Source organism: Eleginops maclovinus, chromosome 9 (genome assembly GCF_036324505.1).
Source record: "Eleginops maclovinus isolate JMC-PN-2008 ecotype Puerto Natales chromosome 9, JC_Emac_rtc_rv5, whole genome shotgun sequence".
Lineage (NCBI taxonomy): Eukaryota > Metazoa > Chordata > Actinopteri > Perciformes > Eleginopidae > Eleginops > Eleginops maclovinus.
The window spans coordinates 17,071,062-17,097,990 of record NC_086357.1 but is presented as its reverse complement, the minus strand read 5'-3'; the positions used below and the strand labels follow the sequence as shown (position 1 = coordinate 17,097,990).

The 26,929-nt window shown below is 42.0% G+C and overlaps 1 protein-coding gene across 10 annotated transcripts in view; it reads left to right on the top strand.

The window, feature by feature from the left end:
• LOC134869421 (ephrin type-B receptor 3-like) overlaps positions 1 to 26,929 on the top strand; it is a 59,453-nt gene that overhangs the window by 15,695 nt on the left and 16,829 nt on the right. For 6 of the 10 annotated variants that reach the window (XM_063891031.1, XM_063891028.1, XM_063891025.1 and 3 more), the window contains exons 2-7: positions 14,090 to 14,154; positions 18,335 to 19,007; positions 22,301 to 22,456; positions 23,451 to 23,786; positions 26,042 to 26,178; positions 26,763 to 26,925. In XM_063891031.1, the coding sequence (XP_063747101.1) occupies positions 14,090 to 14,154; positions 18,335 to 19,007; positions 22,301 to 22,456; positions 23,451 to 23,786; positions 26,042 to 26,178; positions 26,763 to 26,925 (1,530 nt within the window). The remainder of the gene's footprint in view (positions 1 to 14,089; positions 14,155 to 18,334; positions 19,008 to 22,300; positions 22,457 to 23,450; positions 23,787 to 26,041; positions 26,179 to 26,762; positions 26,926 to 26,929) is intronic. The other 4 variants (XM_063891034.1, XM_063891029.1, XM_063891027.1 and 1 more) reach the window with 1 other exon arrangement.

Below are 26,929 nucleotides of genomic sequence, written 5' to 3'. Positions count from 1 at the left end.
TCTGTCTATCCGTCAATTCATTTTAATTGCCCGGAGCCTGGATTTTGTGCCGTGACTATCTATCGAGTGGTTTCTCTATAGGTTAAATACATTAATAAGTAATAAGGTTTGGGACATAATCAATCCCTAACCATGATTTTGAACAGATAATGCTGAGCTGGGCTGAGAACAGGTAGTGCGGATGCTAAAGGCTCTGTAGTCTGGCTGTAACTTTCCTGTCACTGTTGTGGTGTTCTCCATTTTAAATTAGATTGCTAATATTTTCCTCTACTTTATTTTGGTTCATAGGTTGTATATAAAGAATGAAATGTGTCTAAAAGCAAATTTACCCAAAACATTAGGTGCTGAAAATGTTAAACTAGAAATAGGTTTTGTTTTGTTAGCACTATGAATGAAGTTATTGTTATGTGTCATAAAGTTAATCCCCATGTTTTCTATAAAGTTTTGCAGCCAGATTTCCGGGATCTGTGTGCTACAAAATGAGAAGTTCGTTTTGCTGGTTAGAGTCTGCCAATCTTCACAGCAGTGTTTTAGTTAATTATGGCAATTACAATAACGCCTTAAATTAACATGTTAATAATTTGTTGAAGCAGTTCAACAACGTGTTCTCCTTCTGTTCAGCTCTTATTTATTTATTTCAATATGCATTGTAAGTGTGGGGTCACATGAAGGGTTTTTTGCAAATCTGTTGTCATGATGTAGCGGATGTTTGCATTTCCTTGTATCATCTGGTCATTTTGGCAATATAGAACTGGAACTAATTCCACTGGACCACAGGACATTAACAAGAAGCTCCTTTGCAGGAATTACAATAGCTTAAATGAACATGTTTTGTACGGCAAGGTCGAAAAGATATTTGCATTGACATGACCATGTTTTAAGCTTTTTATGGAAGCTCCTCTCTCTATGCTCTATGAGTCTCCTGGCTGGTTCATTACTGGTGCTTTTAGTTGCTAAAGACGTGAAGTCCATTTGCGCAGAGGAGGTCTAGCAAGTCAAGTTATTACAGCAGCCAAGTGTGAGATTAATTAACTCAGTGGCGATTAAAAATGCAGGTCTGACGAGAATCTCAGTGGCTGGGGAGGGGGGAGCGATTGAAAGACACACAAATAGTGTGAGAGTAAGCCTCCACTCCAACAGACCAACATGATTAATCACATGCAGCCACTTGTTGTATATGGCCTAGAAAAAAAACAAATATGCATACATAATCATGATCTTTTAACTGCACCTCTTTAAGCTATTGATGCCTTATAATAAATAAAGACATTTATGTGGATCCAACCGCTACAGAATTTGAATATAAGCCTGGTCCATCAAAACCTTTTTTTTTTTTTTTATCAATCTGCAGCTGTTTGTCCTCGTGGACAATTAACTGTCGCTCATAAAAAAAATAACATTGTTTTTCACTATCTCATGCAAGAGGGCAATAATGCTGCCCAGGTTTTACAGCCTGGAAACTTGACTTCAAAGCTCCAAAGCTGGCTAGTTATAGTTATAAACACACACCTTAGGAGGAGAAAAAGATAGCAAGGAATGGGAGTGGTAGCCATGTGTAAAGAAGAGACTCCATCATAAAGGAAGAGACAAAAGAGAAACATTGAGGAAGGAAGAAAGGATTAGTGAGGGAAAGACAAAAAGAAAGGACAAGACCAGAATATCTGCATTGCATGCACTCTGCAAGTGCATTTGGGCCATTGTTCTTCTTCCTGTTTGTATTTGCAATGTTGCATGCTACATAAGGATTTTAATTGTTTTACATAAATCGCCACTCCCCAACTTCTTTGTGTGAGAGGGTACAGAGAAAGGAAGATCTTCGCTTTTATGTGAACTTTGTGTAAAGGGATATTGGTCGCTTTAACAGAAAGGGTGTGTGCATGTGAGAGTGTCCCAGTCACTCAGGCCCGCAGAGCCCTGACCTGGCAGGTTGCATTCCTGAGTTTAACTACCCTAACCTCCCTTTTTTTCTCTGTGTCTTTGACCTGAATGACTAATGTATGGGCAAGCTGGTAAACTGTAACAAGCCCTCTGTCTACTTAACAAGCTGATGTGAGGAGCTTGAGTCTGCCCGCAGGGTCTGCTCGTTACCTGTTCCTCTTTATCTTTCTTTTTCAAAAGAGAGGACAGGGGAGTGGGGGTGCGATGATGTGTATGTATGATGGGGTAGAGTATAATTACTCATCTGCTAAAATTCCCCATCTGCCATTTTTCTTCCTTTTCTTACTTCCCGCCCTCCTCTTTTTCTTTCTTACAGGTAAATGAGGGCATACCTGGGAAATTAACATGACTGGCGGTGATAATTGACTTCATAATTACCCTGCAACATCTTCATAAATCATCAGCATTTTCTCAATGAGCCAAAAGACAGCTTTAGTAGGTCTAGCTGGAATCCAAGCTAATAGGGCAGTCCCCAGCTCCTATTTTGATTCTGTTTTTGGTTTATTCTGTCTGTACAAGTTTCCGAGGAGAAGTAGAAAAGAAACAAGCAAACCTCAAGACTTTTGATCTGTACCACCACAGTATTTTTTAAACTGTTTTAAAGTAATTGGAAGCCACTGGCATGCGGAAAATGCGGACCGCATTGGTGCTTTGCCGCTCGCTGCAGACGCACAGGCAGCTGTTCCGGGTGTAACAGGAAGTAACTATCTTTAATTAGATTCAACACGATCATTACATGCTGCACTGGATGTGCATTGTAAGGTGATCTGATTTGTTGGCAGATGACTGTATTAGGAGAGACTGTATTAAGCGAAACAATGGTAGAGGGAGCGAGTGAGAGGACGAGGGTATGTGTTTGTGAGAGAGACTCAGTGGCTATTGAAACAGAAAGGCAAAGCTGGGTGCTAAGCCCTTTTCTTGTGGTGCTCAGCCATTCAAAAAGCCACAGCTTTTATTCAATGCCGGTTCCAGCTCTTTCTAGGCTACACCCCCAGTGAACAAACAGGATTTGTGTGTCTCTGTGTGCACGTCTGTATGTGTGACTCTTAATAACATGTGTCAGTCTCTATGTGTATGCTTGTTGCTGTTATTATTGTTTAAATAATGTATTATGCATAGTATGTATGCATTAGCATTGGGTAAGTGTACAGTTTGAGTTTGTGTTCCCATGTGATTGAGCTCTGTTTGTTGAGTCAGCCATTGCTGACACAAGGAATTGCTTGAAACCTGCTATTAGAGCTGTGAGGTAACTGCTTACACACAATCCGACTGCACAGACAGCACAATAGCCAACCTCCTACTGAACAAAAGCGTGTGTGTGTATGTGTGCATGTTTATGCTTCAAGTGCCCCTGAGACGCTCAGATAATCACCAGCTACAGCCCAAACAACCAAATACTCATTTATTTACACAGGTGAGTGTGTGAACACATACACAAAAACCTTTCTCAGCACCCATGGAATCCATTGAAATTCACACACTACTCCCCAAGGACAAGTTGCTGCTATCACATTTTCATATGTTTGGTCTGGGAATCTGTTCTGTTATCTTCAACGCAGTCTGTTGCCAGAGCAATCGAGTTGTTGTGAATGGATGCCCTGGTTGGCACAGGGGCAGTGGAGAGGAGAGGAGTAGGAAAAGGACTGAAGAGGGGAAGAGCAGAGAAAAGGACAGCAGTGAAGTAGACGATGGCTCCCTGGGCTGCAGTAAGGCAATGAGCAAAACCAGTTCCCATCAGGCTGCATGTTAAACACAGACACTTCAGGCAGACACACAAACATGCACAGGATATTGCAGACACACACACACACACACACACACACACACACACACACACACACACACACACACACACACACACACACACACACACACACAGTGTCTGAAGGCCGCTGGATGCCAGCATGCCAAAAACACAGTGGCAATGAAAGAAGCACAGGGGCTGTGGGGAATACAAGAGAGCGTGTACCAGCTCTCCATCCTCTCTTCTCCCTCCTTTTCTTTCTTCTGTGTTCTCTCCTCCCTCCTCACCCCCCTCTTTGTTACCTTCCCGGCCCGACTTGCTTTTCATTCCCATCTCTTTCTCTGCTTTCCTCCCTCCCTCTAGCTTTTAATATATCTTCTTTTCTTTTTCACAATCTCTTGCCCCCACTTCCATCTCTCTGTTTTTCCATGTCTAGTATACCCCTCCGTCTCTCTTTGGCTTTCTGCTTTTGCTGAAATCTACAGAGACATGCAGTCAACGCTGGTATAAATGAGTGTGCACTGAAATACTTTTTTTTTTATCACAAGCAACCACACCCAAAGCTGGGAATCTCTCTCCTCTCTCTCTCCCTCTTATTCCTCTCGCCTCTCCCTTGCTTATCTCGACAAATAAACCCATATTCAATTCTTATTTCCTTTGTGCTCTGGCTTTATAAGGCTGGAAAGTAATGCATTGAAAAAGCAGGAGACTGTTGACACACAGCCCATTATTGTTTCGCATGGTTCCTTCCTCATTCATTGCCTTTGTGAATCTCAGATGGATGTTCCAAAATGTAAATTGTACTGCTCTAGAGATGACATACATTCTCTGTAAAATATATTTTAACAGTCTATTAATTGGCATCCACTGCTCTTGGTATTCAAACCTATGATGTGTTAGTTTCAGCAAGGTCTCTATAAACCCAATGCCACTTTCCCGAGAAGTCTTTGCTCTCAAAAAAGGATGCCATGTCTTTAGAAATGTTACCACTGACTGAATTAAATGTAAATCATAAGGTTGTTAATTGCAAATACCCCGCAGTCTTGATATGCTGAATGTGACTTTCATGGGGTTAGCGAATTCTGTTACTTGCCTGTCACAATGTTAGCCTGCACCACTAATACCCAAAATCCCTCAGAGAGGCAGAGGTGCCAGGTGAATTTATGCTCACAGACAGACTAACGTAATGCTGGGATAATGCCATACTTGATTAAAAAACGTAAGTAGTAAAATGAGAAAGATTGTTGATTTGTGTATATACACAAATGTGTGTGTAAGCCTGCCTCTCCAACCTGCATTCCTCCGTTTGATCCAATTTAATTGGATTTCTTTTTTTTAGGAGTCTAACATTTAAATGAGACTGTTGAGAAAGAATGAAGTGTATTTCAAGACTAATTAAATCATAATCTATCTTTCCCCCTCGCATTTGACCTTTCAGGCACTTCATATTTATTAGTCTCTGGCTACCTTACGTGATTCTTATCAGTATTGCGAGCTATGCAGCATCGTTTGTTCATTAGCCTTATCCGTGGAGGAGTCATCTGAGCCGTCCACAGGTTTGGGCAGACTGAGTAGAAAAATCAAAGAATATCGGCACTACTTTATCTCATAGAGTAAATTACTCCACTGCCTCGCTTTTATGTCCCTCTCTTTGTAGATAAACATGTAATGAGGCAATTGTTGAAAATCAGTATCACTGCTTTATGTAAATGCCAAAGAACTAAAATATGAGATGGATAGATAAAAAGACATGTATCTGTTTTAGAAGATGTGTCATGCTGGCTGCATGCAGAAATAGTTTCAGGAAATTCAAGTTCTGTTTTCATTGCTTGAATAACAAATTCTACTAGACAACAGATCATTTCAGAAAAAAAAGAACGATTTCCCTTTATCCATATGTTTTTATTTCAGTAAATTTGCAATTTTATTCAGTGCCTTCCAGAAATCCTTTATGTGCCCACAAACACATTTTACAGTAGAAGTTTTGAATAGGTGTGGTTGAAATCAAGGTAATGTTGGAGCTGATGATAGGAGTGCAGTGCTTTATTGTAATTTTGGCATGTTTGAAAGAAGTCTTTTCATCATTTTAATTGCGCACCTACCTGTGTTCATGTTCATGAGTGTGATATATTTGTTTGTAAAGTGAATCAATCAGAGCTGGCTAAGGTTGCAGTTAAATATGAGTTGTATTCTAGGTAATAAGGGAGCATTTGATCAGTCAGACAAAATGAATCAACAACTGTTGTGACACACACACACACACACACACACACACACACACACACACACACACACACACACACACACACACACACACACACACACACACACACAAATAGACAACCAAATGACTCCAACTTCCTTTTCACTCTGACTAACACACGCGAATACCCACAAAACCTGACTAGGAGATCTGTATTTCCATATGCAGGTCCTTGGGGCAAAAACAAACCTGCCTGCTAGTCTTTCCCTCCTACAGACACAATTGGCTGTGTCATTTTCCAAGAAATCCGATCATGGCATCTATGCATCTCATGCAGAGGTTCAAGTCAACATGTGTTTGGTCTAAGCAATCTAATTGACTGAAGTTATTTGCTTAGCCTTCCAGTTTCTACAGACAGCATTCAATGTAACATTTTATTGGCAGAAAAAAAAAAGAATAACCCTGACTGGAATATGAAATTTAAAGCATAGAGAGGGAGAGGTGTGGTGAATTTCCAGGAAAAGTAGTAAAGGGAAAAGCCAGTTCATTTATGGTAAAGATTGAGGCAATAGTTTCCGTGTTAGGTGATGTAAACATCCTCTGTCCCTACAAAATGGTTCTATGCCTGTTTCCTGGTGGTGGTTAAACATAGGCAGTCCTGATTCTTTTTCAAAAATGAAATGTGAGAGGTTAATGTGACATCAAATCTCATGAAATCATTGCTACAATGAAGCAATACTTGGGAGATTATTACTCAAGTCTGATTTCTTTTAGGCCTTTTTGAAAAAAGGAATAGGTAGTTTGCAATTACACCATCCTTGTTTAATTGTGATTGTAGAAGTTACATTAACATGACGTCAGCACCAAATATGTGGCCCTGTATTTGTGTTCCATTGAGAGTTAAAGTACTGGCAGCTCTAATTAGACTACATATGACAAGGCCAAAGATTTTTTTGTCTCAAACCAGCATGGTCTTGGATGACTCCTTCAGAATAACATTTTAGTGGGGAATGAAGCCCAGTAAACTTCACATTAGCAGGGGGCATGCCTGTAAAAAACAAAAGATAGGTGGTTAGGTTTTCCCAGACAAAGGCACAGAACTCTGTTATTAAGTCGCCATAGTCTGCATCTGTAGTTTTGTGGGAGCAGCACACACATAGGAAGATAGCTTTGTACATGTTGAGTAAAGGAGCAGGGAAAGACACAAAGATAAATGTGGAATGTTATGGACAGTGAACAAAAGCTTTCACAGTCACTTCTGAGAGCAAGATGTTAAGTGCAGCTCTCACAGGATGGGAAATGAAGCGATAAGTAAAAGGTGGCAGGTTCAACGCTGGCTCAAGTATAGTGATGGAAACACCACGTCAGTCAGTCGTAAGTCAAACTCCTTGTCTAAGCCAATCTGCTGTGCTGTTAACATCAGCTCTGTTATTTAGAAGCAAACAACAGAATAGGTTCTCATTAGATTGTTTATTAAGGAGCAAAGATGGCACTTTTAACTAAACGCACACACAGTGCATCACACTAAGGTTTCATTAAACCTATCCAGAATTAGATTTTTTTTTAAAGGTAGCCTAAAGTCCTTGAGTCAGAGAGCAAGTAGCCAATAAAGCAAGTGCTAATGGCAAACCCCCAGCCGTGAATGTGTGTGTTTGAGCGTGTATGTGTTATGTTGTCAGTGCTATTGATGAAGGGCTTGTGACTTATTCAATAGCAACCAAACACAGAGCCATTCAATGAACCCATGGGACAATGCAGACAGCTGTGAATGCCGGGTCTTGGGCAGGGTGAGGGGTTGGGTGGTTAACTAGGAAGTTGGGGAATAGAAGGGAGAGAATGTGCACATTCACACGCGTATTTGCACACACAAAAAAAGAGATTGGGGGAAGCTGTAGTTTGTGAAATGTTATCTCTTGCTATTTTTTTTAGGGCCAGTAAGAAAATGAAGCTCCCTGTATTAACTCAAACGCCACACTGACAATGTAGTGAACAAAGCAGAAGCTCCGGCTTCAACCACTTGCATTAACCCATACTGTACATGGATGACTCAGGCACAGGCACACGTACATCACTCATATTTTTTGCAAGATGTCAGCTTTTTGTAGAACACGCATACGTATATGCACACAGTCATTCAAACACATACAAGCTGACACACATGTATTTACACACACACAAGAAGGCACACCTGGTTTTGCAGACAGCTGCCCTTAGGGCTACCTGTTCGTCAGATCCTTTGTGCTTTGTAATTAGGTGAGTTAGTGACAGAAGGGGATAGGGAGGGGTAGAGAGAGAGAGAGAGAGAGAGAGAGAGAGAGAGAGAGAAAGGCGGGGAATGTGGAAGAAAAAATGGGGGGGGGTTAAGACAAAGAGGCCCAATCCATCGCCAGTACAGGAACTAGACTAGACTCCATGAGCCCTTGCAAAAGGCAATACACTCGTCAGTTGGAACATAACACACCCACACTAACACACAGAGCAAAACAAAGCAGCCACACTATCTCGCAGTCTCTTCTTGCTGTCATCAAAGTTCTTATTCCATTTTCAACTGCTCTGCTGTGGTACCTCAAAGCCTCTGACAGATAAGAACAGTATTGTGTCTGTTTTTGTTTATTTATCATAAGTGCAAGAGTCATTGGGTAAATGCATGTCAGAAATTGCCTTCGCATCATGGGCCAAACGGACGGACAACAAAAATGTGGTATGCTGTTACAACTCAAATAGTATTCAGCCCCAAGGTATCTGATAAGGTGAAAATAATTGAGAGGCAGGGACCCAGCGACCACTGCAAAGGGCAAAGACTTGCATTCATTAGACTTCCCCATGGAATGATACAAGAAGGGGAAGAGTCTCAAGAGAAAAATACAGAAAAAGGAAGATCTGTTAGAAGAGAGTTTATTTCTAAGTAATCGGAGTCGTAACCCTGTTAGCGCACACCCAGGACAAACTTATTGTTTGACAGCCATTGTGGGATGACTGACAGTGAGTGGTAGTGGGTTGAAGTTTGTGTGTGTGTGTGCTGATGGGGAGGGGGTTGGGGGATTTGTCATGGCAGGAGAGTCTGTTGAGGAATTCCATAGAGAAATCACCTCCTTGGCCTGTCCATGAAGCAGCAACCAATTATCGTGTGTGTGTGTGTGTGTGTGTGTGTGTGTGTGTGTGTGTGTGTGTGTGTGTGTGTGTGTGTGTGTGTGTGTGTGTGTGTGCTTAAGGGGAGGTCTCGCCATAAAATGGAGGGGACTTTTCCTAATCATCGCACTCTGGCCCCGCACAAAGGCAAAAGGGCTTCTTGGACAATTTAAATTTGAATAGCATCTCTCCTCCTGCTCTCTTTTTTTGTGTCTCTCTTCCCCTTTCTCTGCCTCTGCTTCACGTTGGATGACAAAAGCGGGTCAACAAAGATAGCACTGAAAGCAATCAGGCTAATAGCACTAATAAGTTGAGCGTGAGGTCCACGCTCTCAATGTTGACACATTTCAGTGTTTCTGTGGCTAAACAGAGACTCAAGTGTTTGGCAACCAGGCCACATAGTATTTTAATGGAATGGCTACCCCATGCCAGGTTGCCATGTGTTTGGTCTGTTTGACTGTTGAAGAATACAACAAAAGCAACTCAGAGGAGAGGTGGGGAGCTGATAATTAACTAGTGGAGAAGCCTGAAGGGAAGGATTTTCTGGGAAGGAGTCATTAAGGGGGTTTGAAGTTTCTGAGTTTTTTTTATTGCTTTTTCTGGCTGAAAAAAAAAAACCTGCTTGTCATCATGTTTCATTAATTCAGCGGTAAATGCTTGCGTGAGAAGAAGCCATTTTGTTGTGTTCTTATAGAGTGAAACCAAGCTAACAGGAAGCTATTAAGTCAGCTTTCCGTTGTTGAGGTTTTTGAGACATGGCGTTTAGCTGCCTCTGTGTTATGATCAGCTATCTTTCTTTTGTCATCTGATGGGGCCATACTAACAAAGACTTGCATGTTAAAAAGCTGAAGGTGGTCGCGGTAAGATCCAAGCTAAATCCCTCACCTGTCTGCTCCTTGCGACCCAAGGCCTTAGCCCTGTGAAACGTCTACACATTCCTCTCTCTCAACAATAGCCTTTTTTCCCTCCTTCCTCTTTTGGTCTTTTTTTCCTCCTTTCAAGAAGTGTACTTGTTTGAACAAAGAAATATTTTAAGAGGCTTGTAACTTTGGGTGCTGTGTGTTGGGTGCTGTGTGTTTCTGTGCGTGTGAGTGTGAGTGTGTGTTGAATGCGGCCATAGGGACGAATGCTTTAGTGCCCTCCCCTGTTATTAGGCCTGCCCTGTCATTACAGGATTAAAGTGTAGGGGTTGTGTGTGTGTGTGTGTGTGTGTGTGTGTGTGTGTGTGTGTGTGTGTGTGTGTGTGTGTGTGTGTGTGTGTGTGTGTGTGTGTGTGTGTGTGTGTGTGTGTGTGTGTGTGTGTGTGTGTGTGTGTGTGTGTGTGTGTGTGCATGTACTCTTGTATTTGCCTGCAAATGATCACTCAAAGACTGCTTGTATTTCTGCAATTTTTCTCACACAAGCACAGTTTTCAGAAAAAAACAAAACACTGCCATTTTCTCCCCATATTCGTTATGATTATCCCAGGTGCATTTGACCTCGATCATAAATAACACTTTACTAAAGCAATCCTCAGGTTATTCAAACAGAGACTCTCTAATTGAATACTCTTCATAAGCGGTAGGAGGTTGAAAAACATTCCCTTGTTCACCACATGTCACATCCATCACAACACAGCATGAAAACACAAGCAAAGATATAGAGACAAGAAAAGGAGGAAGTAAGAGGAAGAGGAAAAGACAAATGAAAAGAGGTCAAACCTATCACTTGTGAGTGGAGGGAAGAAAGAGAAAGTAGTTGGAAAAGTGAGTCATATAAGGGGGTATGAAGAGAAGGAGATTGAGAAAGTGAAATGGTTTGGAATTAGATCCATCCTTTTACAAGGACGATGAGAAGAAGATTGAAAGTAAATGAGAAATAAGTGAAACTGTGTCCAAGTAAGATGAATTAAACCGCCTGTGTATCCTGATTCAGTGGCACACATCTGCATGCCTGACTCTCACTCATTGTGTGTGTGTGTGTGTGCGTGCGTGCATGTGTGCGAACGTGCGTTTTTATGGCCGTACATTTGCATGTTCGTTTGTCTGATTTACTCAGTTTGGTCAGATTCCCTCTCCAACCTCCAATATTTCCATCTCTCATTTTACACTACAGGATTTTAAATGGGGAAGTGAAATGACTAGGGCCAAAAGGCAAGAGAGAGAACTTTCTTTGAACGGGGGAGGCTCTAAGTCACACAATGGCTATTTCTCCTTCAACTTGTTCTTCTGGTTGTCTATATGTCTATTTTTCTTCTTTGTCTCTCTTGGCTGGGCCCGTTAGGCAAGCCGCCAGCATGGTCTTAGAAGCTTTCAGAGGTTGTTTGCTTTGGAAAAAACACCTTTCTTTCTTTAATCTGTTTTACTCTGCCTCTCACTCAGTCGTTATCATCCATATAGCATGGGTTTGTTGGTTTAGCCCACAGAAACGGTTGCTTTATGCGTGGGCATATAGCATTTTCTTTTCTGGTTTGTTTTGTTTTTTCTTGAACGTGTGTGTCTGTGTGTGTGTGTGAATAACACATCAGGCAATAGAAGCTCACTATAGTATTCATGACTGTGCAGCAAATTCAGACACCTTCACAGTCACAGAAAACCAAAACACACACACACACACACACACACACACACACTCACACACATATACACACTCCCATACTCACACATGGGGAGTGGCCAGGTTAAGTCGGGGTCATTCACTGCTTTAGCTCTGGCCCATTGACTCTGGATTGGTGCTCCACTTTGGGCACAACACAGAGCTTTGCACCAAATACACACACACAGGCACATACCCAGTAAGGTTTAACAATGCAGATGCATCGAGAAGGGAAGGGTTACTGCTGCACATGCACTCCCGAATGATCCACTTTCTGAACCACTGAGTCAGGCTGCATGTGTGTTTCTCTGTCATCTCTGTCTCTTTGACTGTCCCCATTAGTCATTGCTTCACCATGTTGTCATTTTCAGCAAGGTCAGGTCTAATGACAGGCCAACACACCATACACACAGCCGAGTCATAATAATAAACACCAGGCAGCAGAGGTGTATCATTTCCACCACACCGGCTTACTTACCTGCGTAGCTGTCGTTAACAGGTCCAAGATAACACACTGTCATTGTATGAGTCAGGGGATGTCCCGCAGTTAATATGCACTGACACTGTTTCTGAGATGAAAACACTAGTAGGCCCCTATGTGCTCAAGAGACAAATGTGGCTCATTGAGTCTGGTAACAAAGAGAAATCTAGGGGAAAAAATGTAAAATGTTAAGAAAAAGCATTGCCACAAACAGCACCGAAAGAAAATCAGACACTGACAGATAAGAAAGGAAAACGATTGTTTGATACAAAGGTCGCAGGCTTGATTCGACTCTGCAATCGTGTGAGTGTATGATATTCACTTTGGCTCCCATTGCCACTCCCAGACAAACAATTCTCGATGCCTGAACTGGCACACAGTGAAGCTACCAGACCATTTTGCCTGAGGGCAACAGGCCAGAGCTACATTTGAAATCTGATTGTATGTGTTTTTTTGCAAAGAAAGATATTTCCCTTCGGCAAAAACTCTCCTTGGAGTCATGTTTTCTAAACGTTGGAATAGGCACATATAGGCACACATGTCAGAGAAAATGCCGCTCAAAACAGAAGAAGGTGGAATTCGATGGGAATTCCCAGTTGTAGTGCCATGTCAACACTATTCACAAGGGGTTTCTGAGTCCAAAGGTATTTGCGTTTGTCACCGCCGGTGCTTCTGAATGCAGCAGTGGTGGCAGCAGGTATTTGGAGAAAGGGTGGTGAAATCCTGGGGTTTATTCTTTAATTTTGTTCCCAAATCCCTTTTCCTGTCAGCTTACGAGAAGGAAAATAATCCAAGAACAATGAGGGAGACAGAGGCAGAGATGGGCGTAGAGTACAAAGTGGGCTGAGAGACTTTTTATGCCTTTATTGGTAATGATATACAGTAGGAGAAAGACAGTGAATGGGGAAACGAGAGTAGTGGAATGAGATGCATTTGCTCACATGTATTATGCACCCTAACCTCTAGGCTATCGGGTCGCCCAAAGGCTGAAAATATTCTTTAGATTCATCGTCTGCAAATGAGGCAGGAAAAATAAGACATTTCACACTTCCTTTTATCTGCAGGGAAGGTTCAAACTTTTTGCCATGCCGTTTCATCATCTTTTACTATCTTGTTCAACAGCACAGTGGTAGAGATAATAACGGTGGCAGCATACTGTGCCGTGAGTGCGGAGTAGTAAAAGACTCAACATTTATAGTGTTCCTTCTCTGCTCTCACAAAGCCGGCGTCTTCGCCAGTGGAAACATGATGGTGGAAAAAAGAAAAGGAATTTGCTGGAAAGATCACTGTCCACTATTTTGTGTGTATTGTGTATGTTGTGTGTGCTTCTCTTTGTGCCAAGAGAAAGGCACAAAAGCAAGGTTTACTTGAAGTGTGTATGTGTTCAAGTATTGACAGAAAGGGAATCTAATTGAATTGTATTGACCTCTGTTCCGCTTAAGAGCTCCTCTTTTTGTGACACCTAACTTTATAACACCCCCTCTCCATTCAACCCTTCTGTTGGGTTATATATCTTGTGAAGTTTTACAACCTGTTACTGGCTGTATGTGTGTGGCAGTTATCAAGTGTGTATGTGTGTGTGTTTGTGTTACTGTGCCCTGTGGGAGGCGGAACCGTTCCTCAGCAAGACTCGCTGTTGTTTCCTTTCCCTGTATAAAAGCAAACGTCTAATTGAGACTAATTAGCCAGACAAAGAGACACAGTAAAATGTCACGGAACACCTCACAGATCACCCACCAAGACGTCCCTCACTCTCTTAAGGTCTACTTGTCACACATAGACATACAGTACTTCTTTGTGTAATTAGGACTAAAATCACTGTAAGCCTGCGCTTTCTGTCATTCAGTTATTCACCCAGTTATCTGAGGGCCGCTTTGGTCAAAGCTTCTTATCTTTTCAGCGGTTCGTTTGAGAAGCTTTATGACATTGTTGTAAAACTATTGAAAGTTCTATTGATCTCCGCTGTCACCTTGTTCCTCTTTGTCTGACCTGGTTGTTATCTTTCTGCCTCCGTTCACAGAGACGCTGATGGATACGAAGTGGGCGACAACAGAATTAGCCTGGACTGCACACCCTGAGACCGGGGTAAGTTCATATAATTGTTTATGTGAGGACAATAACTTTGACTCTACATTTGTATCCAAGCGGTTTATTCAGTGTTGAGTGTTTTAACACATGCCTCTGAATACAGTGTGTCTGCACGCCTTCATCAGTACGCTTTTTAACAGGATGTGTTTTGAAATTCAAAGGGACGCGCTTTTTAGTGAGCAGAAAAAAGGTACACTGGAATCCAATTTCACTGACCTGCCCAGTCACAGATGGTCATTCGCCTTGCCCTAGTGCACTTCAAACATGTGAAAAAGCCAGTTCCCTCATAAACTAACCTTTAAAAAATAAAATATGTCTGGCAGTTGACCCATTTCACACCCTGGCATCCAAATCTACCATACACAAAGTGCCAGTGACAGCCCCATCTTGCTTTCCCATGTGGTCTCCACAATGGCCTAAAGAGGAGAAAAAGAGTCTTGACCCCTCCTCGGCTATACTTCAAAGACCCGCAGTGCTCCTCCCCTTGCTTTTGTGTGGCCCTCTGACTTAGCCCTTGTGTTTTGAAAGGTGGGCCCCCCTTTTTTTTATACTTTGTTTGTACCACAACGCACTTGCAGGGACATTCTACCCTAGCTGTTCAAAGTCGCCAACTCTCCTTATTCTCCCCTTCCTTGACTTCCAAGTAACTAAGCACTAATGAAGCCAGACACACTAGCCACCTCAGCTGCAACAATCAGTAGGAGAAACGCCCTCAAAGGCTTTGCTGCCCTCCTTCCCCTTCGTCCTTCTTTTTACCATCCGCCCATCTTCCTTTGCCTCCCTCTGCCCCCCTCCTCCTCGTTAAGCTACTCTAAGGCAGAGATGCTCCCAACGGTCCGGTGCAGAATGGAAGAGAACGAAAAAACGCCTCCCCATTTCTTTTCCTAGCAAACCCACAACAGATGCCCCTTTTCAATACATATAAATACAGTGGAAAGTCTTTTGCACCCCAGAGTTCCCAAATTAGCAACAGAAAGAATGGAGATGAGTTTCTCTCCAGTTTTTTTTTAATACAGAATATGCCACAGATGATGGTTTGGAGTTATCCACCCTGTATTCCCTCCTTTTATTTTTGTCCTAAACGCATAAATATCAATTCCCTTATTTTTCCTTTATGCACAAAGTATTGTGTGTGTGTATTTATGTGTATTATTTTGAGGTCTCGCAACAGGAGCGTCACAGCCTATTTTTTGAAATTGTAATTTAGTAGCTCAAAGGATAAAGAAAATAACATACTGGGAGACCTGGAAGGGTACGCAGTGATACTGATATTAAATAAAAATACACAGACATGTTCATGTAGAGAGTGGGAGACAGTATAAAGGACGAAAGAAAATCAATAAAAAAGTATCTCCCAGGGATGCTGTCCAGCCGAGTCTGAGTCACTACATCTCTGTGTTTTTTCGCAGTGTTGCACAACATACACAGAACAAGTACCAGATATAAAGGTACACATAGGAAACATTAGCTGTGAACAGTGAATCCTGAGACCACTGGGATATAAGTACTACTGTTAATGCCACCACTCTTGGTATAAAATGGGTGTAGAGAGCCACTTACAAATGGTTATCTGTAAAAGCACGTACAATTACTGATATGTGCGAGGCAATGCCTTCATATACCATGTTATGTGTGTTCATGTTTTAACAAGTATTCTCTTTTCACCTCTGAGTCTGCATTTTGGTATGTGGATTTATCTGACTCACTGTCTGCATCTGTCTGTATAGCCTGTAGCATATGTGAATCATGCATGTCTTGGTGTAGGTGTGTGTGGATTTCCAATTTCACTATGTCTATCTGTATTGTGTCTGTGTGTTTGTCCATATACTGTATCATTTATACTTTGAAACAGATGGGTCATGAAAGGGAACTTCCAATTTATAGCAAAGCTTCTCTTAGGCCTGTAATGAAACCCACAGGGTTTTCCAGAACTGTACAATAATAACAATATACCAAGTTTGTTAGCTTGTAATGATAATAACTATTGTTATCACTGTCTGCTTCACCGGTCCCCAGCATGCTAAAACATGTCCTGAACTATCTAAAACGCTTCAAAATTAGCCTCTACAAGGTTTAACATTACACATAATATTACATTTTCATTTAGCTAAATATTGTCACATTCAAAAGTTATTTAATACTAACAACAACAAGAAAAGTTTAAACACAAAAAAGCATGTTATCTTAGCATTAACTAAGTTGCCACCAAGGTTGCTAAAAGTAAATGTTCATCTTTAATGAATCTATGGATCCTTAACATATCTCCAGCAGCACAACCTCCTCCTGTTTTATTCATATCTGCAGTTTGTTTGAAAGTGTCATAGTTTTGCCAAAAAGTGTCAAAATATATATTACCAGTGTGCCTTTGCACCATCTAGGACATAAGCGTTGTTCATTGTTATCTGAAAGTAAAATTCAAAGCTTTGATTGGAAAGGGCAAAGAGAAAATGGACTGGATCGCAAATCTCGCATATTGATTCATCACGTTGGAAATCGATGGCAACTTACTTGACCCTTTTTTCGAATGACCTACTTAATTCATTCAGGCTTGGTAAGCAGGCGCTCAGAGTGTTTGGCCACTGGTGCGTGTCTCGGGGGGGATGACCTCTCTCTAAACACACAAATACACAAACAGACAGCCAACCACACGTACATGCTCTCAAACAAACACACTGGCAGACAAACTCACACAAGCACATTAAAGAAATGTGCACAACTTCATACACACACCCACCAACACTTGGCTGGATCGCTCTTTTGCAGTGGGTGATTTATTACACTGAACTAAATACCCATTGACACTTCATTTTTTTAGCCTTCCCATTGACCTGGTCGGTGATTATTGATTCCCTCTGGTCGCTTCCTCCTTCGCTCTCACCAGCCATTGCTTTAATGCCACGGCCAAGCTACGCCCATTCTTCCTATTTCCCTCATGGCCTCCTGGGTATTAAATGAATAGCCTTGTCTTCACCACATCCATATCACAACCTCAATTAAGATACTCAGAGCGCAGATAAAAACAACTGGCACTGGAGAACAAATTAGTGCCTTTATGCCAGAGTAATGAGACTGTAGAATGTTCTGAAGCAACTTCGGTCCCCAGAGTGCAACGATAAACTTTTAATTTGTTATAGATGTGTCTGCCATTTAACACCTAAATATTTTAGCCACGACAAGTAACATAGACTTCTACATGAAACTACCCTCTATCTGTATTCCTTTGTTGAGCTTTATTTTTTTCAATTTGATTTTCCTACGCATTGTGTTGCAAATGCTTTAATGCATTTTCATGCCTTATGCAAAACACATTTAAAAAGGTAATATGCAAATACACTGGCCGGGCATGTTTTGAGTAAAAAATAAATGCACTCTGTTTGTCTAATAGTGAAAGGGAGCAGATCCCCAAGCATACACGCACAAAGATATATTACACAGAGGAATCGCTATTTGAAGTGAAATGATTTAATCGCCTGTCCTCATTTGAGATTGAAAAATGCATTAGATTACAGTCTCTCTGCAAAGCTTTTACAGTCTACTTTGCTTGTGCTCATTTAATGAAGCTGGTAATCAAAGTTTAGAAAATGTAATCCCATTTTATCCTGAGTAATTCACCCCCTGGGTACTGTAGTAGCATTGAAAGACGTAGAGGAGTGTAAAAAATGGAAATCATGAAGGTTAACCAGCGTCTTCATTAGAGGACGTTTCGATCATTGCTCTGTAATTGAAGCGTAATTGGTTGTGAAGCAATGTGGCTGCTCCTTCCAAACAGATATGAGGTACACATGCATTGGTGGCTCTGTGGTGAAGAGGTGACAGGTTGCTGTAATTGAGATGAATTTGCAGTCCTTGTCCCGGGCTATTCGCTACACTAACCAGAGATGAAAAGCGTAGCATGGGACAAAGGCAAAGGAAAGTAATTGAAAATGACCTAAAAGGAAAACAAAAAAATAGGTTACTCTTTGGTTCTTTCTCTCTAAGTCCTTACCTCTGCCCCTTTTGTTTTATTCTTTCTTTATCATGCAAAATGACTGAATGTACATCTTTAAGTTGTAATACAAGGTGTACAGAAATATTCAACAGAGAATGGTATTCGTTTTTACCCCAATGTGTATCTGTCAAAGAAATGACACTTTACATCTTCTGACCTTTGTATGTTTCTCTTCTTCTCTCTTTTCAGTGGGAAGAGGTGAGTGGCTATGATGATGCCATGAACCCCATCCGAACTTACCAAGTCTGCAATGTACGTGAGCTCAACCAGAATAACTGGCTGCGCAGTGACTTCATCCCACGAAAGGATGTGCTGCGTGTATATGTGGAGATGAAATTCACAGTGCGTGATTGCAACAGCATTCCTAACATCCCAGGCTCTTGCAAAGAGACCTTCAACCTCTTCTACTATGAGTCTGACTCAGACTCAGCCACAGCCACCAGCCCTTTCTGGATGGAGAACCCTTATGTAAAGGTGGACACTATTGCTCCAGATGAGAGCTTTTCCATGCTTGAGTCTGGGCGGGTAAACACAAAAGTCAGAAGTTTCGGGCCATTGTCCAAAGCGGGGTTCTACTTGGCCTTCCAGGATCTTGGTGCCTGCATGTCACTCATCTCAGTGAGGGTCTTTTACAAGAAGTGCTCCACCACCATCGCCAACTTCGCCGTTTTCCCAGAGACAGCAACTGGGGCTGAGGCTACCTCCTTGGTCATTGCCCCGGGAACTTGTGTCCCCAATGCCCTGGAGGTGTCTGTGCCATTGAAGCTTTATTGCAACGGAGACGGAGAATGGATGGTTCCTGTGGGAGCTTGCACCTGCTCATCTGGTTTTGAACCAGCCATGAAGGATACCCAATGTCAAGGTGAGTGTTTTCACAACAGGTATTTTTGGGTGGCTCAGGATTTTACATTTATTCTTTGCCATGGTGGATAAATCTATAGGTTACAGAGACATACTCCACAAGGAAACAAAAGATTCAAGCAAAATGTTAACGGCACTTTTTTGTAGCTTATTCCACATTCTCCCCTCCTGGAAGATGGTGGTGGAGTTGGGAGGATCTCCCTATGGCGATCAATAATGTATCACATTATTACTGCTGTGAAAAGTTACATTTGCATTTTAGGCACATGGTATCTGATGGTTCTATGCAGAGTGAATAACAATGACTGAGTATTGAGGGGTCAAAGTCTTGCTGAAGGACACTTCACACAATGATTGTTGGAGAGATTAAAACCGTATTGTTTTGGCTACAAGTTATATCCTCTTTATATCTAGATAGTACCGCTGCCACATTTACGTGTCTTGTGTTCTTGGACACATCAATCCAATGATCGCAAGTTAGAATACCACACACTAGATGACACTGTTAGCAGGAGGCTGTTCCCTCCTCTGACCTTAGTTTTAGCTGGCAGCTGGTTACTAAATAAATGGAGATTCAGGGGAGGCTGTCTGTTTTTGAGAGGCCCTATTATGGTTTCAGGTCTGATGGAAAACATTACGGGTTCACAGAGGTTGAAAGCGAGATGAATTTAAACAGCAATAGTTTCAACTTAAATGGAGTGAAGTTGACAGCAGGAAGAGATGGAGGGATACATGAAACATGTTTGTGTGGTGAGAGGTATGGGGGCGTAAAATTTGGCCTAGGGTGCGTAGGTCAAATGGAGACAGCGGAATGAGTTAGAGAGTGAGAAACAGATAGAGAGAGAGGGGAGCTGGCAGGTTTATTGATCAGCAGGGTGTAATGCAAGGTGTCTGTGAATGCACAGTTTATCTGGGATTGTCTGCCTTGGTTCACAGGGCTCATTCTTCTCCTTACATAGCAGAAAGAGGTGAGGCTGAGAAGACCTTTAAGTTCAGTGCCCATAATATTAATTAGCCAAAGAGTTGGTGGATGTTTTACAATGGCAGCTTCTGGCACACCCTATATATGTGTGCTCACCTTTAGAAAGAGAATGTGTATTTGTGTGGGAGTAGTAAATCTAAAGCATGGTGTATGTGGTTAAAAACTAATTTGTTTGCTCCCGGCAGCTCAAGGTGAAAGCCCTGGCGACTAAGTCCTGATAAAATGTTCTCTAATCAAGCTTCACTGGAAACCACAAGGGATAAATCTCCCTCTCTTCTTCTCTTCTCACTTCACCTCCCCTCAGGTCCACTCTCCATACTCATTTCTCATCATTCTTTCTGTGTGACTGTCCTTTCCTAAAATGTTCTGTCCTCATTTCGACATGCAGCGTGTCCTACAGTTCCACCACCATTGCTTTCTCTTTCCGTCCTTTTCTGTTCTTTACTGATCCGAAGGATTTTGCTCATTAATACACCATCACAGTTACAGTAAGGATGCCTGCATTAATATTTATCGATGGTCTTTTTTTTGCCTTTCCGCTCATTTATTGCACATTTCTCCCCCCCAATATTTCTTACTTTTCTCTTCATGCTCCACATTTTCAAATTTGAGCATACATTCTAATCAGTTCCTTAAGCTCTATGTTCTGCATGAACATAGAGCTTAGGATAAGACACAGGGGAGTGGGAAATGGGGGGGAAAGAGCCTGCAGGATTAACATTTTCTATGCCTCCACCTCTTCCACCTCTCCCTCCCTTTTTCTCTAGCCCTTGTCTCTCTTTCTTCCTCATTCTTCAGCAGTTCCTCTAAGGGGATCATTGATGAAAGGAAGAGGATGACCCCTTTACTCACTGGAAGTGATGGATCAGCACTTTCAGCCATTCCCTAAAAAAAAAAGTGTATTTAAATGGGAATGCTCCATCAACATCTTTCGTCAGGCCAACATGTTAAAAAAATGAACACTCTTACCCTCGAGAGTTCAAAAATTGCTTGAAGTTTACTTTGTGTGAACCTAAATGAACTTGCATGGGTGTTGACACCGAATCAAAGAAGTAGTTCTACCACCTGGTAAAACTCAAGGTCATTCGTATTTATCAAGCAGGGTTTCCTGTTAGCCATTGGTGTGGATGAATCTGATTAATGGTGGAAGAACAAATATACTCAGTGCTAATGTAAACTGTGCAGTCAACTGGGTGTTTTGTGCTAATATTGAACTTTAAAAAAAACTACGGGGAAAAAGCAGGAGCAGCAGGAACTGGTTGGCGCAGATGTGACCCCCAACCTGCTGTTTTCAACAGGGAGCAAAAACAAATGCAGGACCTTTAGAGATGATTATCATTCAGGGAGACAAACATTGCAGTGTGTCCTTGACATTGACGAGTTAACGCATTAGTGGGTCAGCTAATCAACTGGACCGTGTAAACTTTGCCTGTCTTACCTGCTCTCGTCTTTTTTTATGAAGCAATGCGGCAAACTCATTTATCTTTTAACAAGACAGTTTATCAAAGATATGGAGTCAAAGGGTTCTGGATCACAGTGCCGCCCGCTTCAGTTTTTACCGCCTGCAGTGTTTGCACGTTTCCAACTTATCAACTGTGAACTTCCAAACAGCAGCCATAAACAGATATACTGAAATTACAAAGACCAGCAAGGTTTTTTTCATCTAATTACTTCACTAGGTTTCACTAAGTAGTGCATCATAATGTGTTTATGCTGCACTACTTCTAAATGCTCTGAATGTCTTTCATTTTTGTAAAGCCTTAATCAAGAACTAGTCAAGGTAAAACTATGCTGGAGGTAACTTATTTAGGTCTTTTTAGTTGAGTAATCTCAGAGACAGACCTCATAACACCAAGCACATTGAAGAGACTTGTGTCCAGGATGGTGTGTGTGCAAGTGTGCAGACATGTGTTTGCACAGATTTGACCAGACCCATGATTGTGTTCACCTTATGAGGTGTTGTGTGCATCTATATGATGAGCTGTGTCCATGTTTATATGTATTCGATAAAATACTGAAATCAGATAGAAGCTACATGTCAGCGTTTCGGTTCTGAAAGTTGTTTGTGTAAATTGGGTTGACAATCTCATCAATCCCGCTTAGTTAAGACATTGCAACCTGTTGTGAATGCTTGTTTGCTAAAGCTAAGGATCAGTGAGAGTTAAGTTGTATTCAATTATTTCAGGGTGCCTTACTGGCCATATGGATAACATGACCAATACAAACGTAATATAAGGGCAGCCAATTGCTATATACTGTATTCTATTACTTATTCAAACCTTTCTTCCTCCATCTTTTCTTTTTTTCATCAGCTTGCAGCCCTGGCACCTTTAAGTCCAAGCAGGGTGATGGCTTCTGCTCGCCCTGTCCGGCCAACAGCCGTGCCAGTTCAGGAGCCTCCAGCATCTGCTCCTGTCGAACCGGGTTCTACCGCTCAGACAGCGATTCTCCCGATTCCCCCTGCACCAGTAAGTACAGACCACTTTCAATTGACTGAATACCATCAGCATGTTTTAAACTCCTACTGATAATGTAAGAATGCTGTAACTACAATTACAAAAAACTGACAGAAACAGATTTACACCTCAAATTCAGAAAGCAATCAAGTGTTTTGTTTGTTATTAAACAGAATTCTTTACTGTGTGGTAAATGTTCTCCCAAACTTCCCCCTTTGAATTTTGCCCTCAATAGCTATAGCGATAAAAGCCCTCTGGAGTTTGTTCCCACCAGGCCACACGAACGGCAAACAAGTCTGCTTGCTTTCCCAATGTTATCCAAAAACGTTATCATCCAACCCCTCCCCCACCTTCATTTCAATCTGTTCTCAATGCTGCTATCCCTTTAGAGGCAGACAGTGGACATTTTTTCTTAGCAGTGCTTTCGTTAAGAGCAAACATGCACACGTAAAAGATAATTCATTTGCTGGTAAAAAGAGAAGAAGATCCTTTTTCCTGTTGCTGGGGTGGAGGGCTGATTCTCCCACAGTGCAGTGAGAGATAAGGCTCCAGTAATTGGATAAGAATTGCAAAAGCTCTGCCAATAGTTTGTCTCGCTTGGCCCCCCCCAGCACTTCACACGCAGACACACAGTGGAAATGAGCATGCAATTCAAATTTGAACTCCTTTCCTCTTCTTATTTTTTCTTTTTTAGAAAAAATGCTGGAACAGCCTCTTTTTGTGGAAGCAGAAAATGTTCTAGTTAATGTTTGAAAAAAATTGCTAATACCACAGCACAAGAAACAATTCTGGGTTATGAATTATGGTGATAGTGGCTATTAAATAATGAATGTAATTGTATATAATAATATGCACTATGTGTTTTTTTCAATATGAATCTACTCTATTGTCAGTATTTCTCTTTAGTATTACCAAGAAACTTTCCTAACACCTATTGTGCATGAAGATCAAATTCACTCTCAATCTAAAACTATTTTCCTCATCTCTTCCACACTTTACTTTGCAGCTATTCCTTCTGCACCACGTAGTGTAATATCCATTGTAAACGAGACCTCACTCGTGCTTGAATGGAGCGACCCTCGTGACCTGGGTGGCCGTGAAGACATCTTCTACAACGTCATCTGTAAGAAGTGCCTGCCTGAGCGGGGAATGTGCTCGCGGTGTGACGACAACGTTGACATATCACCACGCCACCTGGGCCTCACACAGCGCCGTGTGGCTGTCCGTAACCTACAAGCCCACACACAGTACAGCTTCGAGATTCAGGCAGTCAACGGTGTTTCCAACAAGAGCCCATACTCACCTCATTTCTCTTCAGTGAACATCACCACAAATCAAGCTGGTAGGTGCAGCTGCAGCCTCATGGCTTACCTGTCTATGATCAATATTGAACTTAGGCATTGCTGACTTTCAAAGGCTGGAAAGAAATACAGTAGAATGTCAGAGAATATGTTCCGTGCTGAAGAAGTAAAGATCAATTTCTTCTATGCATGTAGGAGTGTGTTATATATTTTCCCTTTGAACAGGGATTGAGAGGGAAGACATTCTTCTGAATGAGCTTAGAAAGGGACCTTTTTCACACGCCCACAGCATGCTCTGTACTAACACTGCTGCAAATAGCAATAGCGAGGCAGTGTGTATTCAAAGTGTTGAACCCACAGTATTATAGCTGCCCACTGCTTCTAACCCACCACTCCTCCAGCCCACAGTAACTGGGCCAATGTAAAATCATTGCTAGGATAATTATTTTTGGATGCAGAAGATCAGCTGATACATCATAAATAAGTGTAGTAATAATACGCTTTTGCATGTGAACATCTACAATGCAGAACGGAAATGTCAGGGTCAATGACTAGTCATTAAAATGGGTAGATAGGTATGTCAGTACTATGGATCTTACTATACACTGGAGTTATTGTCAGTTGGTCTCTAAGGTTATCCCAAGGCTATTAAGTTGTGCCTTGGATGTGTTTAGTGGCTCTGTTAAATTAGTTATTTCTGCAGGCTTAGACAACACAAAGGATTATCCCTTGCTCTTACCACCATCATCTCTCTCTTCCTCCATGCCCTTGTCCTCCTCACCTCTAACCTTGTGTTCCTGCTCCTAAAAGATGCTTTAGGAATGCCTTCTGTTCCTGGGTCTAGGACCCAAAGGCACTACAGGGCCCCACGCGAGGGCCTCATTGTTTCACAAGAGGTTCAGCACTGGGCTGACAGGGACCACTGTCCATTCATAGATGCCTAGGGTCAGTTGGGTGCGTACAGAGAAGTGAAGGAAAAAGGAGGGAGCAAGAGAGCATCAACTGTGATCAGATTATCCGGTGGTGTAGTCCCAGGACCATCCCTGCATGTGCATTCACCTTTTAAGAACCAAAATAAATACTAGGGGGGTGATAAGCCCTAGGGGCCACCTCCATGGTTACTTCAACGTCTTGTCTTGGAGGAGGGCCCCTAATCCCCTGGCTAGAGTAACCAGGGGATCTGCTTCGGAAGCATTGTCTTCTGGGGAGAAAGAGAGACGTGGTGGGCCTGTGTGGATGGCTTGCGGGGGAAAGCTAGGGGAGGGATGGTTTAGGGAGCAGAGAGAGAGAGAAAGAAATAGATAGATGTCTGGCCACATAGGCAGCAGAGGGAGAAAGGAAATGCTAGGGGGAGGATGAAAGAACTTACAACTGGGGATTAAAATCCTCCAAGGGAGAGAGACTGAGACAGAGCGAAGATGGAGGTCTGCAGTGGTCAAAAAGGAAGATGAAAGTGAAGAGCTGAAGTAGACAGTGTAAAATTAAGTGTGTAATTGTGTGAGTATTGCAATTATTGAGGAACTTTTTTTGAAGAGAATGTACAAATAGAGATTGAAGGTTAAATTTAAGAAACAAAAGCTATGAAATAATAGAGAGGCGTGAGTGAGTCAGAGGTACAGAACAAGCCTGAACTTAGAAAATTGGCCAGAGAGACAGGGAGGCAGACATTTGGCCGTTAATAGGCACATGTGAACAAAGACAAAAAAGCTCAGGTGGGTGGAGTTCCATTGTGTGTGATACTCGTTGTGAGAGTTTTCAGAAACCAATGTCTACCTGTATGCAGATAATATAAATCATGTCTATACAGTGTTAGTGAGGTAACAGTTCATGCAAGAACAGTACATAATGCATAGGATTACCTGGGAAACTACTAAACTCTTCCAAAACACTTGCAAGATGCAAAAGTCTAACAGTTGTTTACTATGCAAGCATGTAATGAAAAGATAAAACGTAACATCTGTATGTGTGTGCTTTCCCCTAAACTAGCCTACAGTTGGTGTATGTTAGAGAGAATTGCATGTACCAGAGTATCAATCACTTTTTCAGTAGATTCTCTTGTCACTGCAGAATTAGACATTCCCTCTCCCTCCCCGAGGAATCAGGGAGGGAGAATTTGAGCATTAGTGGGGAATGGGTCTGCATACTAACTATTGGCCAAATCTTTTCACAAAGCCCACAGCCTAAGACTTTGTATTTAGGCTTCTTTGGACATACAAAGGGCATAGAGCTTGAAAAGACACAACGTATAAAACGACAAATGTAGCTAATTTTCCATTATTTGTTTCGCCTTGTGCAGCTCCTTCTGCAGTGCCCACAGTTCACCTGATGGCGGCCACAGCGAGCACCATGAGCCTGTCCTGGTTGCCTCCAGAGAAACCCAACGGAATCATTCTGGATTATGAGATTAAGTACCATGAGAAGGTAAGAAACAATGTAAGTCAATGCCTCTAATTCAATCTAATTTCATTGAATTGCATGGTTTCTATTTCATTTGTGTTATTGTAAATGTGGGAACAATGCTTCTGCTGATAAACACATGGTTGCAGTGAGGCAAGTAACCATTCACAATCTTAGCTTGTGTGATCATCCTCCAATACTCATTCCCCTCTTTCAATCTCTCTATCCCTCCTTAATTTTTCTCTCTTTCCATCCCCCTAACTTCTTTCCCCTATTTCCTATATGCTCTGCCCATTCTTTATCCTCCTTACTATCTCATCAATGCATTAGAAAGTGTCTGTATTTTCCAGGGGGCTTTCCAGAGATTTGGGACTGGATCTGCTTTGGGGAGGGGTCAAAGGCACTCAGTATATATCTGCTCTGTTTTTTGTCATGTCACCTTGGATTAACACGCCAGCCAAAATCTGTCTCTCTCCTCTTATGTTACTCTTGTCTCTAACGGTTTTCCTCCAGCCTTCATGGTTAGATTGATGTGTAAGGGACAGGGTGATGATGATGTGGACAACACATGTGGTGGCTTTTTCCGTATTGAACTCATCACTCTGTCTTTGCTTCTGCAGGATCAAGGTGAGGCCATTGCCCATACCATGACTGCCCAACGAAGCAATGCCCGCATTGAAGGTCTCAAGGCCGGTACACCTTATGTGGTACAGGTCCGAGCCCGAACAGTAGCCGGTTACGGTCGTTACAGCAGCCCAGCCGACTTCAGCACCAACCTGCAAAGTAT